At 39.8% G+C, this 16,907-nt stretch overlaps 1 protein-coding gene across 2 annotated transcripts in view; it reads left to right on the forward strand.

The window, feature by feature from the left end:
- The window catches only part of ZNF333 (zinc finger protein 333), a 30,664-nt gene extending 18,121 nt beyond the window's left edge, over window positions 1-12,543 (forward strand). For both annotated transcript variants that reach the window (XM_066272307.1, XM_066272297.1), the window contains 2 exons: window positions 7,796-7,872; window positions 8,376-12,543. In XM_066272307.1, the coding sequence (XP_066128404.1) occupies window positions 7,796-7,872; window positions 8,376-9,473 (1,175 nt within the window). In that variant the 3' untranslated portion in view covers window positions 9,474-12,543. The remainder of the gene's footprint in view (window positions 1-7,795; window positions 7,873-8,375) is intronic.
- The last annotated feature ends 4,364 nt before the right edge of the window (window positions 12,544-16,907 follow it).

The raw sequence follows: 16,907 nt of genomic DNA on the forward strand, positions 1-16,907 counted from the left end.
CCCTTTGATCCCGCCTTTGTCTCTGTTCCGTTCCTCAGTTCATATTGTTCATTGGATTCCTTAAATGAGTGAGGTGATATGATATTTTTCTTTCTCTGCCTGGCTTATTTCACTTAACATAATAGTTTCCAGGTCCATCCATGTTGTCGCAAAAAGTAAGATTTCCTTCTTTTTCACTGCCCCATAGTATTCTATTGTGTATATATACCACAGCTTTTTAATCCACTTGTCCACTGACGGGCACTTGGACTGTTTCCAGATCTTGGCTATTGTAAACAATGCTGCCAGAAATATGGCGTAGCATTTCTCCTTTTGAATCATTGATGTGGTGTTGTTGGGATATACAGTAGTACCTTGAGATACGAGCAGACCAACATCCTTTTTTTTTTTTTTTTTTTTTTTTTTTTTTTTTTTTTAAGATACGAGCTGTAACTCAGTCCATATTTTTGTTCGAGATCCGAGCAAAATTCCAAGATGTGAATCGTGATTCAGGAAGCTGCCGCTAGTTTTTGTGGTTTCATTTTAAGGAAAGAAAGTGCAGTTTTAGTTCTGTTTAAAGTAAAGAAAATGCAGTTTTAGTTTACATTTAGTGTTAAGAAAGTGCAGTTTTAGTTTATCTGTCTACAGTGCCTGCATCCCTTCCTCCCTCCCTCCTCCTCTGCCATTCACCTCTGTTAGCTGCACTCGTCTGTCTCCAAGGTAAGAATACAGTACTAAATAACACTTTTTTCTTTTATTTCATATATTTTGTTATGCATTGGTAAATTATACATGTATGTTTCTTAATTAAAAACATGTCTTTTTTCATAATTTAGGATGGTTTGGGGATGTTTCACAGGGCTGGAATGAATTAAATATATTTCAGTTATTTTAAATGGGAGAAATTTGTTTGATATATGAGTTGACTGACTTACGAGCTCGGTTACAGAACAAATTAAACTCATACCTCAAGGTACCACTGTATTCCTAAAAGTGGGATGGCTGAGTCAAAAGGCAGTTCAATTTTTAATTTTTTGAGGAATCTCCATACTGTTTTCCATAGTGGCTGCACCAGTCTGCATTCCCACCGGCAGTGCAGGAGGGTTCCCTTTTCTCCACATCCTCGCAAGCACTTATTCTGTATTGTTTTGTTGATGAGCACCATTCTGACTGGTATGAGGTGATACCTCATTGTGGTTTTAATTTGTATTTCTCTAATGATTAGTGATATTGAGCACTTTTCATCTGCCTGTTGGCCATCTATATGTCCTCTTTGGAGAAGTGTCTATTCATTTCTTTTGACCATTTTTTGATTGGATGGTTTATCTTCCTGGTGTTGAGTTTTATAAGTTCTTTTTTTTTTTTTTTTTTCTTTCTGAAGCTGGAAACAGGGAGAGACAGTCAGACAGACTCCCGCATGCGCCCAACCGGGATCCACCCGGCACGCCCACCAGGGGCGATGCTCTGCCCATCCTGGGCGTCGCCATGTTGCGACCAGAGCCACTCTAGCGCCTGAGGCAGAGGCCACAGAGCCATCCCCAGCGCCTGGGCCATCTTTGCTCCAATGGAGCCTTGGCTGCGGGAGGGGAAGAGAGAGACAGAGAGGAAAGCGCGACGGAGGGGTGGAGAAGCAAATGGGCGCTTCTCCTGTGTGCCCTGGCCGGGAATCGAACCCGGGTCCTCCACACGCTAGGCCGACGCTCTACCGCTGAGCCAACCGGCCAGGGCCGAGTTTTATAAGTTCTTTATAAATTTTGGTTATTAACCCCTTATCAAATGTATTGTCAGATATGTTCTCCCATTGTGTGGTTTGCCTTTTTATTCTGTTCATATTGTCTTTAGCTGTGCAAAAGCTTTTTAGTTTGATATAGTCCCATTTATTCATCCTGTCCTTTATTTCCCTTTCCTGTGGAGATAAATCAGCAAATATATTGCTGCGAGTGATGTCGGAGAGCTTGCCTATGTTTTCCTCTAAGATGCTTATGGTTTCATGACTTACATATAAGTCTTTTATCCATTTTGAGTTTATTTTTGTGAATGGTGTAAGTTGGTGGTCTAGTTTCATTTTTTTTCAGGTAGCTGTTCAATTTTCCCAATACCATTTGTTAAAGAGGCTGTCTTTACTCCATTCTATGCTATGCTATTACCACTTTTGTCAAATATCAATTTTTATAAAGGTGTGGGTTTATTTCTGGGTTCTCTGTTCTGTTCCATTGATCAATATGCCTGTTCTTTTGCCAATACCAAGCTATTTTGAGTACAATGGCCTTGTAGTATAACTTGATATCAGGAAGTGTGATATCTCCCACTTTATTCTTCTTTATCAAGATTGCTTAGGCTATTTGTGTTCTTTTTGGTTCCATATGAATTTTTGGAATATGTGTTCTATATCTTTGAAGTATGTCATTGGTATTTTAATAGGCATTGCAATAAATTTATAAATTGCTTTGGGTAATATAGACATTTTAATGATGTTTATACTTTCTAACCATGAGCACGGTATATGCTTCCACTTGTTAGTATCTTCCTTGATTTCTTTTACCAATGTTTTATAATTTTCTGAGTACAAATCTTTAACCTCCTTGGTTAAATTTATTTCTAGGTACTTTATTTTTTGGTTGCAATAGTGAAGGGGATTGTTTTCTTAATTTCTCTTTCAGACAGATCATTGTTGGTGTATAAAAATGCCTCTGATTTCTGAATATTAATTTTATATCCTGACACCTTGCTGAATTCATTTATCAGGTCCAGTAGTTTTTTGACTGAGACTTTAGAGTTTTCTATGTACAGTATCATATGATCAGAAAATAATGATAGTTTTACTTCTTCTTTTCCAGTTTGGATGCCTTTTATTTCTTCTTCTTGTCTGATTGCTGTGGCTAGGACTTCCAGAACTATGTTGAATAAGAGTGGTAAAAGGAGGCACCCCTGCCTTGTTCCTGATCTTAAGGGGATTGCTTTTAACTTTTTCCCATTGAGTATGATGTTGGCTGTGGGTTTGTCATAGATGGCCTTTATCATGTTGAGGTATGTTCCCTGTATTCCTACTTTGCTGAGAGTTTTGATCATGAACGGGTGCTGGATTTTATCAGATCCTTTTTCTGCATCTATTGATATTATCATGTGGTTTTTCTCCTTCCTTTTGTTTATGTGATTAATCACGTTGGTTGATTTGCGAATATTGTACTAGCCTTACCTCCCCAGGATAAATCCCACTTGATCATGATGTATGATTTTTATCATGTATTGCTGGATCTGGTTTGCTAATATTTTGTTGAGAATTTTAGCATCTAAATTCATCAGGGATATTGGCCTATAATTTTCTTTCTTTGTGTTGTCTTTGCCTGGTTTTGGAATCAGAATTATGCTCGCCTCATAGAAGGAGCTTGGAAGTTTTCCCTCCTCTTGAATTTTTTGAAATAGCTTGAGACCGATAGGAGTTAATTCTTCTTTGAATGTTTGGTAGAATTTGCCTGTGAAGCCATCAGGCCCAGGGCTTTTGTTCGTTGGGAGTTTTTTTTTGTTTGTTTGTTATTTTACAGAGACAGAGAGAGAGAGGCATAGATAGGGACAGACAGACAGGAATGGAGAGATGAGAAGCATCAATCATTAGTTTTTTGTTGCAACACTTTAGTTGTTCATTGATTGCTTTCTCATATGTGCCTTGACCATGGGGCTATAGCAGACTGAGTAACCCCTTGCTCGAGCCAGAGACCTTGGGTCCAAGCTGGTGAACTTTTCCTCAAACCAGATGAGCCTGCGCTCAAGCTAGCGACTTCGGGGTCTCAAACCCGGGTCCGCCCCATCCCAGTCCGATGCTCTATCCACTGCGCCACCGCCTAGTCAGGCTCTTCATAGTATTTTCTAACAATCCTTTGCATTTTTGCTGTGTCAGTTGTTACTTCTCCATTTTTTATTTCTAGTCTTATTTATTTGAGTCCTCTCTCTTTTTTTCTTCGTGAGTCTGGCTAAGGGTTCATCGATCTTGTTTTGAAAGAACCAGCTTTTGGTTTCATTGATCCTCTGTATTGTTTTTTTAGTCTTTATGTAATTTATTTCCACTCTGATCTTTATTATTTTCTTCCTTCTACTTCCTCTGGACTTTACTTGCTATTCTTTTTCTAGTTCTTTTCATTGCAGGGTTAAGTTGTTTATCTGAGCCTTTTCTAGCTTCTTAAGGTATGCTTGTAATGCTATGAACTTCCTTCTTAAGACTGCTTTTGCTGTGTCTCATAGATTTGGAGTTGTATGCTCATTTTCATTTGTTTCAAGGAAATTTTTGATTTCTTCCTTGATTGTTGACCCATTCATTATTTAATAATGTGCTGTTTAGTTTCCAATTGTTTGAATGTTTTCCAGTTTTTCTATTGTAGTTGATTTCTAGTTTCATCCCGTTGTGGTCAGAGAAGATGCTTGATATGATTTCAGTCTTCTCAAATTTGTTGAGACTCGTTTTATGACCTAATATGTGGTCTATCCTAGAGAATGTACCATGAACACTTGAAAAGAATGTATATTGTGCTGCTTTAGGGTGAAAGGTTCTGAGGATATCTATTAAATCCAGTTGATCTAGTGTGTCCCTTAATTCTGCTGTTTCTTTGTTAATTTTATTTCTTGATCTATCCAGTGATGTTAGTGGGTTATTGAAATCTTCTACTATTAAAGTATTGCTGTTGATATTGCCCTTTATGTCCATCTAAGTCTGCTTTATATATTTAGGTGCTCCTATATTAGGTGTATATATATTTATAATGGTTATCTCTTCCTGTTGGATTGCTCCCTTTATCATTATGTAGTGACTTTCTTTTTTTAAAAAATTTATTTATTTATTTATTCATTTTAGAGAGGAGAGAGAGAGGGAGAGAGAGAGACAGAGAGGAGAGAGAGACAGGGGGGAGGAGTTGGAAGCATCAACTCCCATATGTGCCTTGACCAGGCAAGCCCAGGGTTTCGAACCGGTGACCTCATCATTTCCATGTCGACGCTTTATCCTCTGCGCCACCACAGGTCGGGCTGTAGTGAATTTCTTTATCCCGTACTATAGTCTTTGTTTTAAAGTCTATTTTGTCAGATATAAGTATTGCTACTCTGCCTTTTTTTTTTTTCATTTCCATTTCCATGAAATATTTCTTTTCCATCCTTTTACTTTCAGTCTGTGTGTATCTTTTGTTTTGAGGTGGGTCTCTTGTACACAGCATATGTACGGGTACTGTTTTCTTATCCACACAACTACCCTATATCTTTTGATTGGAGCATTTAATCCATTTACATTTAAGGTTATTATTGATATATAGTTTTTTATTGCCATTTTTTTCTTTAAATCTACATTCTTCTTTTACTAGATTTTCCCCCCCTGCTTTGTTCTGTCTACAGCAGGCCCCTTAACATTTCTTGCAGCATTGTTTGGTTGTGATGAATTCCTCGATTTATTTTTTTTTGTCTGGGAAGTTTTTGTTTTATTTCTTCTTCAATTTTATTTATTTATTTATTTATTTATTTATTTATTTATTTACAGAGACAGTCAGAGAGAAACAGACAGACAGGAACAGAGAGATGAGCAGCACAATCATTAGTTTTTTGTTGCACACTGCGACACCTTAGTTGTTCATTAATTGCCTTCTCATATGTGCCTTGACCAGGGCCTTCAGCAGACCGAGTAACCCCTTGCTCAAGCCAGCGACCTTGGGTCCAAGCTAGTGAGCTTTGCTCAAACCAGATGAACCTGCGCTCATCCACTGCCACCTTAAACCACTATAGCACCTCGGGGTCTCGAACCTGGATCCTTGGCATCCCAGTCCAATGCTATATCCACTGAGCCACCGCCTGGTCAGGCTCTCCTTCAATTTTAAATAATAGCCTTGCTGGATAAAGAAGTCTTGGTTGTAGGTTCTTGTTCTGCATTACTTTTAATATTTCTTGACATTCCCTTCTGGCCTCAAGTGTTTCTGTTGAGTAGTCGAATGTCATCTTTATGGGGGTTCCTTTGTAGGTGATTGACTGTTTTTCTCTTGCAGCGTTTAGTATTCTTTTTTTTATCTCTTAGCTTTGGTATTTTGATTATGATATGTCTTGGTGTGGGTCTCTTTGGGTTCTTTTTTAATGGGATTCTCTCTTCTTCTTGAACCTGTGTGACTGTTTCCTGCATCAATTTAGGGAAATTTTTAGCTATAATTTTTCGATCAGGTTCTGTATCCCTTGTTTTTTCTCTTCTCCTTCAGGAACCCCTATTATGTGGATGTTGTTTCTCTTCATGTTGTCACAGAGCTGTCTTAGAGTTTCCTCAAACTTTTTGAGTCTCTTTCTTTTTGCTGTTCTGCTTCCATTCTTTTGCTTATCTTGTCCTCTAAGTTACTGATTCAATCCTCTGCTTCATCCAGCCTGCTTTTAATTCCTTCTAGTGTAGTCTTCATTTCTGATATTGTGTTTGTCATTTCTCTCTGGTTCTTTTTTATGATTTCCATGTCTTTTTTGATGCTTACAATTTCTTTATTTATGTTTCATTAAGTCCATTGTAGCTTTGAGATCCTTAAGCATCCTAATAATCATTATTTTATATTCTGCATCTGGTAATTTGATTACTTCCATTTCATCCAGATCTTTTTCTGGGGTTTTTCTTGTGATTCATATGACTTAAGTTCCTCTGTCTACCCATTGTTTCTGTTTGTGGCTTGCCAGCTCGTTCAACTTGTGGTCTCCTTAATTAATAGAGTGTCTTTAAAGTCTTGATTTTTCAGGCTGTTGGAGTGTAGTCTTTTTAACTAGTAGAGCAGCTGTAAAGTCTTGATTTGTCTGTTTTCTGTTTACTTAATTCTGCAGGGAGCTTGTTTACTGATCTCAGCAGGGGGCTTATTTGAAACTATATCCAGGAATGCAGTGGGTGTGACCTCTGAGAATCTGAAGGCTGTTCTGCCAGCTGCTCTCTTGGGGCAGAGCAGGGTCTCAGAGGGAATGGTGTAGCTCAGATCTCCCTGGACACCTAAGTTACTGCCCCTCCCCCTTCTTGCTTTTGGTTGGGTCTTTTGCGCTGATTGGAGCTAGAGAGCTTTTTGGAGGTGGGACATCCAGAACCACTTTAGGCTTGTGCTATGTGGAGTGATCAACCCCTCCCTCAGTTATGGCTGCCTCTGCACTGGAGAATGAGTCAGCTTCTCAGGTCAGCCCAATCATTCCTCTCCCCATCACCTTCTGTCTCGCTCTCCCCACTTTCCTTGTGGAAGACAAGCCAGTTCTCAGCCCTCCCTGCCCCTGGAGCCCCAGGCAAGTGGCTGTGAGTGATATTTTCTGTTCTGTCCCTTTAAGGCACCCCACTGCTTTCCACATACAGAAGTTTCGCTCTTCTGCCCACTCAATGCTTTCTGTCTGTCTCCTCCAGTCCCTGGATTATGAGGCTGGGTCTCCAGTTCTGAGACTGAGGGCCCCCGTCTCTCAGGGTCTTTCTCCTTGTAATGGGAGCCCTTCTGGACTCTCAGCCTCAGCTTCCCCTTGTTCTTGGGAGCAGGGGAGCCCCTACCATGCCCCTGCACTCCCTACCAGGATTGGTGTGGATTCTTCTTTGTTCCTTGGTTTTTGAGACCTGTTCTTTTAGTCCAAAGTTGGTTTTTCTCGATGATTTTTTCTAAATTAATTTGTAATCCAGTTTGGTGGTGTGAGCTGGCAGTCTGTGCATCTCCCTACTCTGCTGCCATCTTTACATCTAAGATTAGTATTTTAAAAATACAATATACACATGCCTAGCTTACTTTTTTCGTCACCTTTATTCTATAGTTTCCTTCTCTGAATACTTAATTCCTCACTCCCTGCCCTTAATTTATTTCAGAACTTCAACTTCAACCCCAGGAGTCAATTCTTAACCAAGATATCTTTGTGGAGAGTCCATCCATTGGCAGAAAAAAGGTAAGGTGCACAGAGATTATTCATGGTCCTCTGTAATATGGGAAGTCTGGGGCTACTGTTCATTAGAAAAACAGCACAAGAGGCTAGAGAGAGAATAGAGAGAGGCTATTTAGGGTGAAATGCTCAGCCAGGAGAAAGCACTTTCCTGGGAGAGAGTCAATGAAGGGAGAAAACTTGAAATGTAGATGAAGATGCATCTGCACAGAGTTCCCAAAGCTACCCATGTTCATAGATGAGACACAGACATAGTGCATTTAAAACTTAGTGTCACCTTAAACAATTCAGAAAAAGTCTATGCCTAAGAAACCCCGTGAGAGTCATGGAAATGATAGCTCTTTGTGGCATCACATCTACTTGACAGAACTTAAGAGTAGAAATAGTACAGGGACTCAAAAATGGTCAGCTTCAGCTAAAGAAATATCTTGTCTACACACAATTCATTGAGGATGGGTGTCAATGATTGTAATGAAGTTTTTGGTCTTTACATTTTTCTCACTTGGCAGGAGCAACCTCTGCCTGGAGAACAATTCTCCAAATATAACGAACTTGGGAAACCCTTTAATAGCATCAAACACCTTTTTCAATATGAGAGAATTCATGCTGGAGGCAACCCATATGAATGCCAAGAGAGTGGGAAATCCTTCTTTCAGACCACTCACCTAATAGTGCGTGAGAAGATCTATAGTGGAGATAAAACCTATGCATGTAACAAATGTGAAAAAGCCTTCAGATATAGCTCTGACCTCATCAGGCACGAGAAGACCCATACATCAGAGAAGTGCTTTCAATGTCAAGAATGTAGGCACTCCTTCAAGTACTCCTCGAATCTGCGGCGCCACATGAGAACTCACACAGGAGAGAAACCCTTTGAGTGTAGTCAGTGTGGGAAAACCTTCACAAGGAACTTTAACCTGATTTTGCACCAGAGAACCCACACGGGCGAGAAGCCCTATGAATGTAAGGACTGTGGGAAAGCTTTTAATCAGCCATCCTCTCTGAGGAGCCATGTGAGAACTCACACTGGAGAGAAGCCCTTTGAGTGCAGCCAGTGTGGGAAAGCCTTCAGGGAGCATTCATCGCTGAAGACTCATCTGCGAACTCACACCAGAGAGAAACCATATGAATGTAACCAATGTGGGAAGCCCTTCCGGACAAGCACCCATCTAAACGTCCACAAGAGGATCCACACAGGGGAGAAACTTTATGAGTGTACTACTTGTGGTCAGGTGTTGAGTCGTCTCTCAACCCTCAAGAGTCACATGCGAACCCACACTGGAGAGAAGCCCTACACATGCCAGGAATGTGGACGAGCCTTTAGTGAGCCCTCATCCCTCAGGAAACACACCAGGACCCACACTGGCAAGAAGCCCTATGCGTGTCAGGAATGTGGACGAGCCTTTGGTCAGTCTTCACACCTTATTGTGCATGTGAGAACCCACACTGCAGGGAAACCCTACGAATGTAATCAGTGTGAGAAAGCCTTCAGGCACAGCTCTTCACTTACCGTGCATAAAAGGATTCACGCCAGGAGAGAAAATGTTAGGAATGACAGCCTGCCTCTATCAGTGTCTCATTCATTTGGTGAATCCCTTGTTGAGTAACTTCCAATTTGTAAAAAAATAAACATTGGGTCTATAATCATCTCTCATAGTAGTGGTTTAGCTATATCCCATGTTTTGATGTCTAATTAAATTTTTTTTTTGTATTTTTCTGAAGTGAGAAGCGGTGGGACGGGGGGAGGCAGTCAGACAGACTCCTGCATGTGCCCAACCAGGATCCACCCAACATGCCCACCAGTGGGCGATGCTTGGCCCATCTGGGGCATTGCTCCGCTGCAATCAGAGCTATTCTAGCGCCTGGAGGCCATGGAACCATCCTCAGTGCCTGGACCAACTTTGCTCCAATGGAGCCTTGGCTATAGGTAGGGAAGAGAGAGATAGAAAAGAGAGGGGAAAGGGTGGAGAAGCAGATGGGTGCTTCTTCTGTGAGCCCTGGCTGGGAATTGAACTTGGGACTTCCACATGCCAGGCTGATGCTCTACCACTGAGCCAACTGGCCAAGGCCTGTCTAATTTCATTTTTGATTTTAAATATTGTCTTAGTTCCTATTGTTAAATCATTGATACATGACTTAAGTGGATTAGATTTTAAAATAACTGTACATGGTTATAATTTTATAGAGGTATAATTATGGTGGAATACATAAATCTTATGAGTTGGATGAGTTTGACAGATGGATACTTACATCTAACAAACACCCCATTCAAGATATAGAGCATTTCTGTTAACCTGGAAAGTTTCTCTATATATCAGGCTGTTTTTCAGTTGCTTTTTTGTTGCTGGTTTCTAATTTAATTATATTGTGAGCAGATTATATATGTGGTCTTTGTCTACTGAATCTTAAGTCTCTTACTGAATCTTAGGTGTAGGATGGTCTAGTATGGCACATCCTACTAGTTACCTACCCAAACTGCTCCTTCTTCTTTACAATAGAACCTAGGTGTTTGTTGTTTAGATTGGGAATATGCACTATTTAAAAAACCTCCATCTCCCCTTCCTTCTTGCAGTTAGGGAAGGCCACCTTCCCCAGTTCTGGTCAGAATGAGAAATATTTGGGTGTGACCCCTGTTAGAAAGGAGTGGTTTCTTTTAGCCAGATCCCTCTACTTGCCTTTTGTACAAGCAGACACGATGTCCAGTGCTAGAGGAGCTATACTGTGACCATGAGCATGAAAGTCACAGGCTAAAGAGAGACACAACCATTCTGGTTCCTCAGTTTGTATCTTTGTGTGTCTGCACCAACCCTGGACTGTTTATTTCTGAACATCTTATTAGATTAAAAAGATGCACTTCTTACTGGTAAATGACATTGGCTCTTTTGAGGAGGGAAGTGGAGAGGGGAAGGCAGGGATGGGCCTATTAGAGTAGAATACAGTTTATAACTGATGCACTTAGTATATGGTAAATTTTTGTAAGTGCTTCATGGGTGGTTAAAATCAATGTATTCTACACGTCTACTAGATAGCATATTTGTGTTTCAAAATTGGTTGCACATTTATAAGTATTGGTATCTGTCTTAGTCATCTTAGGCTGATATAACAAAAATACCATAGATTGGGTAGCTTATAAACAACGCAGATTTATTTCTCACAGTTCTGGAGCCTGGGAGTCCAAGATCAAGGTGTTGGCAGATTTGATATCTGGTGAGGACGTGCTTCCTGGTTCACAGATGGCCAACTTCTCTCTGTGTCCTCATATGCCAGAAGGAGTAAGGGAGCTCTCTGAGGTCTCTTTTATAAGAGCACTAATCCCATCATGAGTGGCCCACCCCCATAACCTAATCACCTCCCAAAGGCCTCACATTTAGATACCATCACATTGGGGTAGGCTTCAACATAGGAATTTTGGGGGATGCAAACATTCAGTTTAGGAGTCTGATTTATCATTTATAGGAAGAGCTATGTTTAGCTTTCCCACCATGATTATAGATTGCTGAATTAATCTAATTCTGTCCTTTTAAATTTATATATTTTGATTATTTTATTTATTCTATTTTTATATATTTTTTTTAGATGAGAGGAGGGGAGATAGTGAGGCAGACTCCCACATGCACCCTGATCAGGATCCACCCGGCAACCCTGTCTAGGGCTGGTACTTGAGTACCAAGCTATTTTTTAGCACCTGAAGCTGGGGCTCAGACCAACTAAGCTATCCTCAGTGCCTGGGGCCACGCTTGAAACAATCAAGCGACTGGCTGTGGGACTGGAAGAGTGAGGGAAGGGGGAGGGGGAAGGAGAGAGAAGCAGATGGTCACTTCTCTTTTGTGTTCTGACTGGTAATTGAACCCGGGATGTCTGCACGCTGGGCTGATGCTCTATCCACTGAGCCACTGGCCAGGGCCTAACATATATTTTGAAGGAATGATATTAAATGAATAATTTTGATATTTTATGTTTCCAGCAAGTTGTTTGCTATAAAATGACCATCTCTCTCCCTAGTGATGAATATTCAACCATCATCATAATAGCAAATAATTATTTAGAGCTTAATATTAATTGATAGTATTTCTGTAAGTTTTACAACTGTTAAGTTATTTAGTCCTCACAATGACACTTTGAGGGAGGTTCTTTTATTATCTTCTGTTCACAGATGAGGAAACTGAGGCAAATTAACTAAGGTTATGCAGGTGATAAGTGACAGTCTGGCTCCAGGGTCCATGCTCTCACCAGCAGTGCTTTCCCCAGGGGACTATTCATTTTTTCCTATTCTCACAGAATTCTGTATTTGTGTTTTAAAATGAGGAGGTATAACATATAATAGTTCATAAATTTTATTGCACACTTTGGTGAATTATATATATATTTTATACCACCCACCTCAAGATATAAAATGTTTTATTTCTCACAAGGTCCCCTTGAGCAGTAGCCTCATCTCCAGAAATAACCAATCTTCTGATTTCCATCACTGTAGATTTGTTTTTCCTGCTCACAGAAATGAAATCACACAGTACACCGTTTTCTATCTGGTTTTTAAACATAGTGTCCATGAAATGTATCTTTGTCACATTATAACAAGTCCTCTGAATGTAGCAGAATTTTTAGATTCGACTCTGTTTATGGACATTTGGGTTCTTTCTATGTTTTGCTGTTACGAATAAAGCTTCTGTGACTGTTTTCGTGCAGTTCTCGTTGTGGTCCTGTGTTCTCATTTCTCTTGGGTGTAGATGTAGAGCTGGAACTGGCATGTCTTGAGCTTCAGTAGATACTGCCAAACGGTGTTTCAAGGTGGTTGAAACAATTTATACTTCTGTCAGCAATGAATGAAAGCTTCATTTGCTGTGCATCCTTGACAATATATGCTGTACAGTCAGTCACTTTAATTTTAGCTGTATTAGTGGGTAAGTTGTTTCTTGTCATCTAATTCACATTTGTGTGTGTGTGAGAGAGGAATGATGTGGTAGATGGTTGCCACAATTTCTTCTATCCTTTACATGGGACTTTTCTGCTCCCATCAGGAGGTAGAGTTTATTTCTCTACCCTTTGAAGATAAACTTGATCACATGATATATATATTTTTTTTTTGGCAAAGGGAAACATCAAACATGATGGAAGCAGAGGCTTGAAAAACATACATTGGGGTTTGCCTTTTAGCTGTGGTTAAGACTTGAGAGCAAAGTGTGTAGAAGCCTGGGTCAGCCTCCTAGATGAGAGGCCAAGTGGAGAGGGGCACCTTGCTGATGGTCAGCCATCAGACATGTGAGTGAAGCCACTTTAGGCCATCTGGCCCCAGGTAAGCCACAAGGTGACTGAAGTTGCATGAGCGACCCTTAGGTGAGACCATCAGATCTGCCCAGCTGAGCTCAGCTCAAATTGTTGACTGACTCACTGAATTATGAGCACATGAGATAGTTATGGAGGATAGATAACATAAAGAAGTTAGTATCAGAAAGAGAATGCTGCTGTAACAAAACTTAAACCACAACATTGACTTTAGAACTTGGCAGCAAGAAAGCAGATGAAAAGGGTGAAGAAACTTAATGTCTGGAGACATGATGAAGAAACTGCTTCCATATTTTAGGAAAAGGCTACATGGTAGGGGAACTATTGGCAAAATGTCTGTGGTAACTTGGAAAAGTGAACATGTAACTTGAACTTGGGGATCTGGCTGAGGAGGGAGGCTTTCTCCCACCTCTGGCCCTCCCCTCCAAGAAGAGCCTGTGAGCCGGTTTGACTCCCCTGTGTCTAAGGCTTGTGTTCTCTACCCTCACAGCAGTCCACATGTGGCCTTTAGCAACTGGTTAGAAATTTTAGCAGAAATCTTATCCTCTTGTCTCGTGGCACTGTCTTCATCCTGTTTTACAGGTGAGTCAGCACTCTGTCCACCTCTCATCCTCCAGATTTCAGGCTAGTCAGTTGCCTATGACTCGAGCTCTCTGACAGGTTCCAGAAAGTTATGTTTTTGTCAATTAGCCTTTTCTTGTTGCTATGGTGGCAGCAATGCCTAGGACAGTGGTTGGCAAACTGCGGCTCAAGAGCCACACGCGGCTCTTTGGCCCTTTGAGTGTGGCTCTTTCACAAAATACCACGTGTGGGTGCTACCTCGATAAGGAATGTACCTACCTATATAGTTTAAGTTTAAAAAATTTGGCTCTCAAAAGAAATTTCAATCATTGTACTGTTGATATTTGGCTCTGTTGACTAATGAGTTTGCCGACCACTGGCATAGGACATTTCCACATCTAAAGCAGAAGTCGGAGAGGGGTTACATTGTTTTTAGAATTGTTTATTGGGCTTTATCTTCTTTTCTGTAAGGTCCCTGAGATCAAAGACCACATAGACCCTGTTCAGCATGACTTCCTTTAAGCCTAGCTCTGTGCTGGACAGAAAATAAGCTATTGAAATGCGTGCTAAGTCTCTATAAATTCATATTGGGGCAGATGGAATATGTATGGTCTCTGAGCCTAATAGGTAGCAGGTTCCTGTGGGCTGCTTTTTCTCACCCTCAAAGTCAAAGCCCCTACTTCTGAAATTCACCCCCTAGCAGTCTTTACTCAGAGTGAAAAGAACAGTGCCTGGCATTCATGGAGGATTTAATAATAGGTAGTTAATCTGGGTCAGTCTGAGGCTGCACTCTTAGACTCTGGGATGGGACAAAAGGAGTGCGTGTGAGGATTAGAGATTATCTTAAAAGACTGATCTACCTGTCAGACCTTCAAATGATACCTTATCCTAAGAGGAGTACTTCAGAAATAGGGACTAGAAGGTAAGGAGAGCATACTGGAAAAGCAGGAAGCAGGTAGTAGTCAAGGTAAGTAGGATTATAGAAAATATTTGAGGCCCTCACTGTGATATTTATTATGTTTATCACCCTCTTTTTTGAAAAGTATAAAACTGTGCTGATCAGAAAAGCCATTGGTTGATCCATGGTATTAGATTAAATGATATTCTACAGAAGTACGTGGTAAGCTAAGAGGAAATACTGCTAAAGGAATATATTCTCAATTGTTTTTATTTTTAATAATAATTTTATTTTATAGCTTTTTAAAAATTAATTTATTGTGTTAACATGGATTCAGCATCTCACTCAATATAACACACTCGCCCCCCAACCATGTGCCTCCATTATATCCCCTTCCCCCTTCCCACTACCTCCGTCCTCCCTTCCCTCTGTGCTGTTATCTGTATCTATGTGTTATGTATATATATAAATAATTTCACTAATCCCTTCACCTTCCCTGATCCAGCCCCCTCATCCCCCTTCCCTTTAACAGCTGTCTCTCTGCTCCCTGTCTCTGCCTCTATGCCATTCTTCAGTTCATTTTGTTCATTAGATTCCACACATAAGCGAGATCATGTGATATTTGTCTTTCTCTGCCTGGCTTATTTCACTTAGCATAATAATCTCCAGGTCCATCCATGTGGTAGCAAAAAGGTAAAATTTCCTCCTTTTTCATGGCCATGTAGTATTCCATTGTGTGTATGTACCACTGCTTTTTAATCCACTCATCTGCTGACGGACACTTGGGATGTTTTCAGATCTTGATTATTGTAAACAATGCTGCAATAAACATGGGGTTGCATATCTTCTTTTGAATAAGTGATTTTGTATTCTTAGGATATATTCCTAAAAGTGAGATTGCTGGGTCAAAAGGCAGTTCCATTTTAAATTTTTTGAGGAAATGCCATACTGTTCTCCACAGTGGCCTCACAAGTCTGCATTCCCACCAGCAGTGCAGGAGGGTTCCCTTTTCTCCACAACCTCCAGCACTTATTCTGTGTTGATTAGTTAACAAGCACCATCTGACAGGTGTGAGGTGGTATCTCATTGTGGCTTTAATTTGCATTGCTCTGATGATTAGTGAAGTTGAACATTCTTTCATATGCCTATTGGCCATCTTTATGTCCTCTTTGGAGAAGTGTCTATTCAGTTCCTTTGCCCATTTTTTAATTGAATTGTTTACCTTCCTGATGTTGAGTTTTGGAAGTTCTTTATAAATTTTGGTTATTAACTCCTTATCAGATGTGTTGGTGAATATGTTCATTGTGTGGGTTGTTTTTTCATTTTGTTAATGGTGTCTTTTGCTGTGCAAAAGCTGTTTAGTTTGATATAGTCCTGTTTGTTTATTTTGTCCTTTATTTCACTTGCCTGTGGAGAAATATCGGCAAGAATATTGCTACGAGAGATATTGGAAAGTTTACAACCTATGTTTTCTTTCAAGACGTTTATGGTTGTGTGACTTACATTTAATTCTTTTATCCATTTTGAGTTTATTTTGTGAATGGTGTGAGTTGTTAGCCTAGTTTCATTTCTTTGCAGGTAGATGTCCAATTTTCCCATCACCATTTGTTAAAGACTGTCTTTACTCCATTGTATGTTCTTACCTCCTTTGTGAAAAAAATCAATTGATCATACAGGCGTGAGTTTATTTCTGGATTCTCTGTTCTGTTCCATTGATCAGTGTGCTAGTTCCAAGTACCAAGCTGTTTTGATTACAATGGCTTTATAGTATAACTTGATATCGGGAAGTGTGATACCTCTCACTTTATTCTTCATTTTCAAGATTGCTGAGGCTATTCATGTTCTTTTTTGGTTCCATATAAATTTTTAGAATGTTTGTTCTATATCTTTGAAGTATGTCATTGATATTTTAATTGGTTTTGCATTGAATTTATAAATTGCTCTGGGTAATATAGACATTTTAATGATGTTTATTCTTCCTAACCATGAACACAGTATATATTTTCATTTGTTTGTATCTTCCTTGATTTTTTTTCAATGTCTTATAATTTTTCGAGTACAAGTCTTTTACCTCCTTGGTTAAATTTACTCCTAGGTACTTTATATTTTTTGTTTCAATAGTGAAGGGGATTGTTTCCTTAATTTCTCTTTCAGACAGATCATTGTTGGTGTATAAAAATGCCACTGATTTTTGAATATTAATTTTATATCCTGCCACCTTGTCAAATTCATTTATCAGGTCTAGTGGGTTTTTTTTTGTTTGTTTTGTTTTTTGTATTTTTCTGAAGCTGGAAACGGG

The sequence above is a fragment of the Saccopteryx bilineata genome, chromosome 1 (genome assembly GCF_036850765.1).
Source record: "Saccopteryx bilineata isolate mSacBil1 chromosome 1, mSacBil1_pri_phased_curated, whole genome shotgun sequence".
Taxonomy (NCBI): Eukaryota; Metazoa; Chordata; class Mammalia; order Chiroptera; family Emballonuridae; genus Saccopteryx; species Saccopteryx bilineata.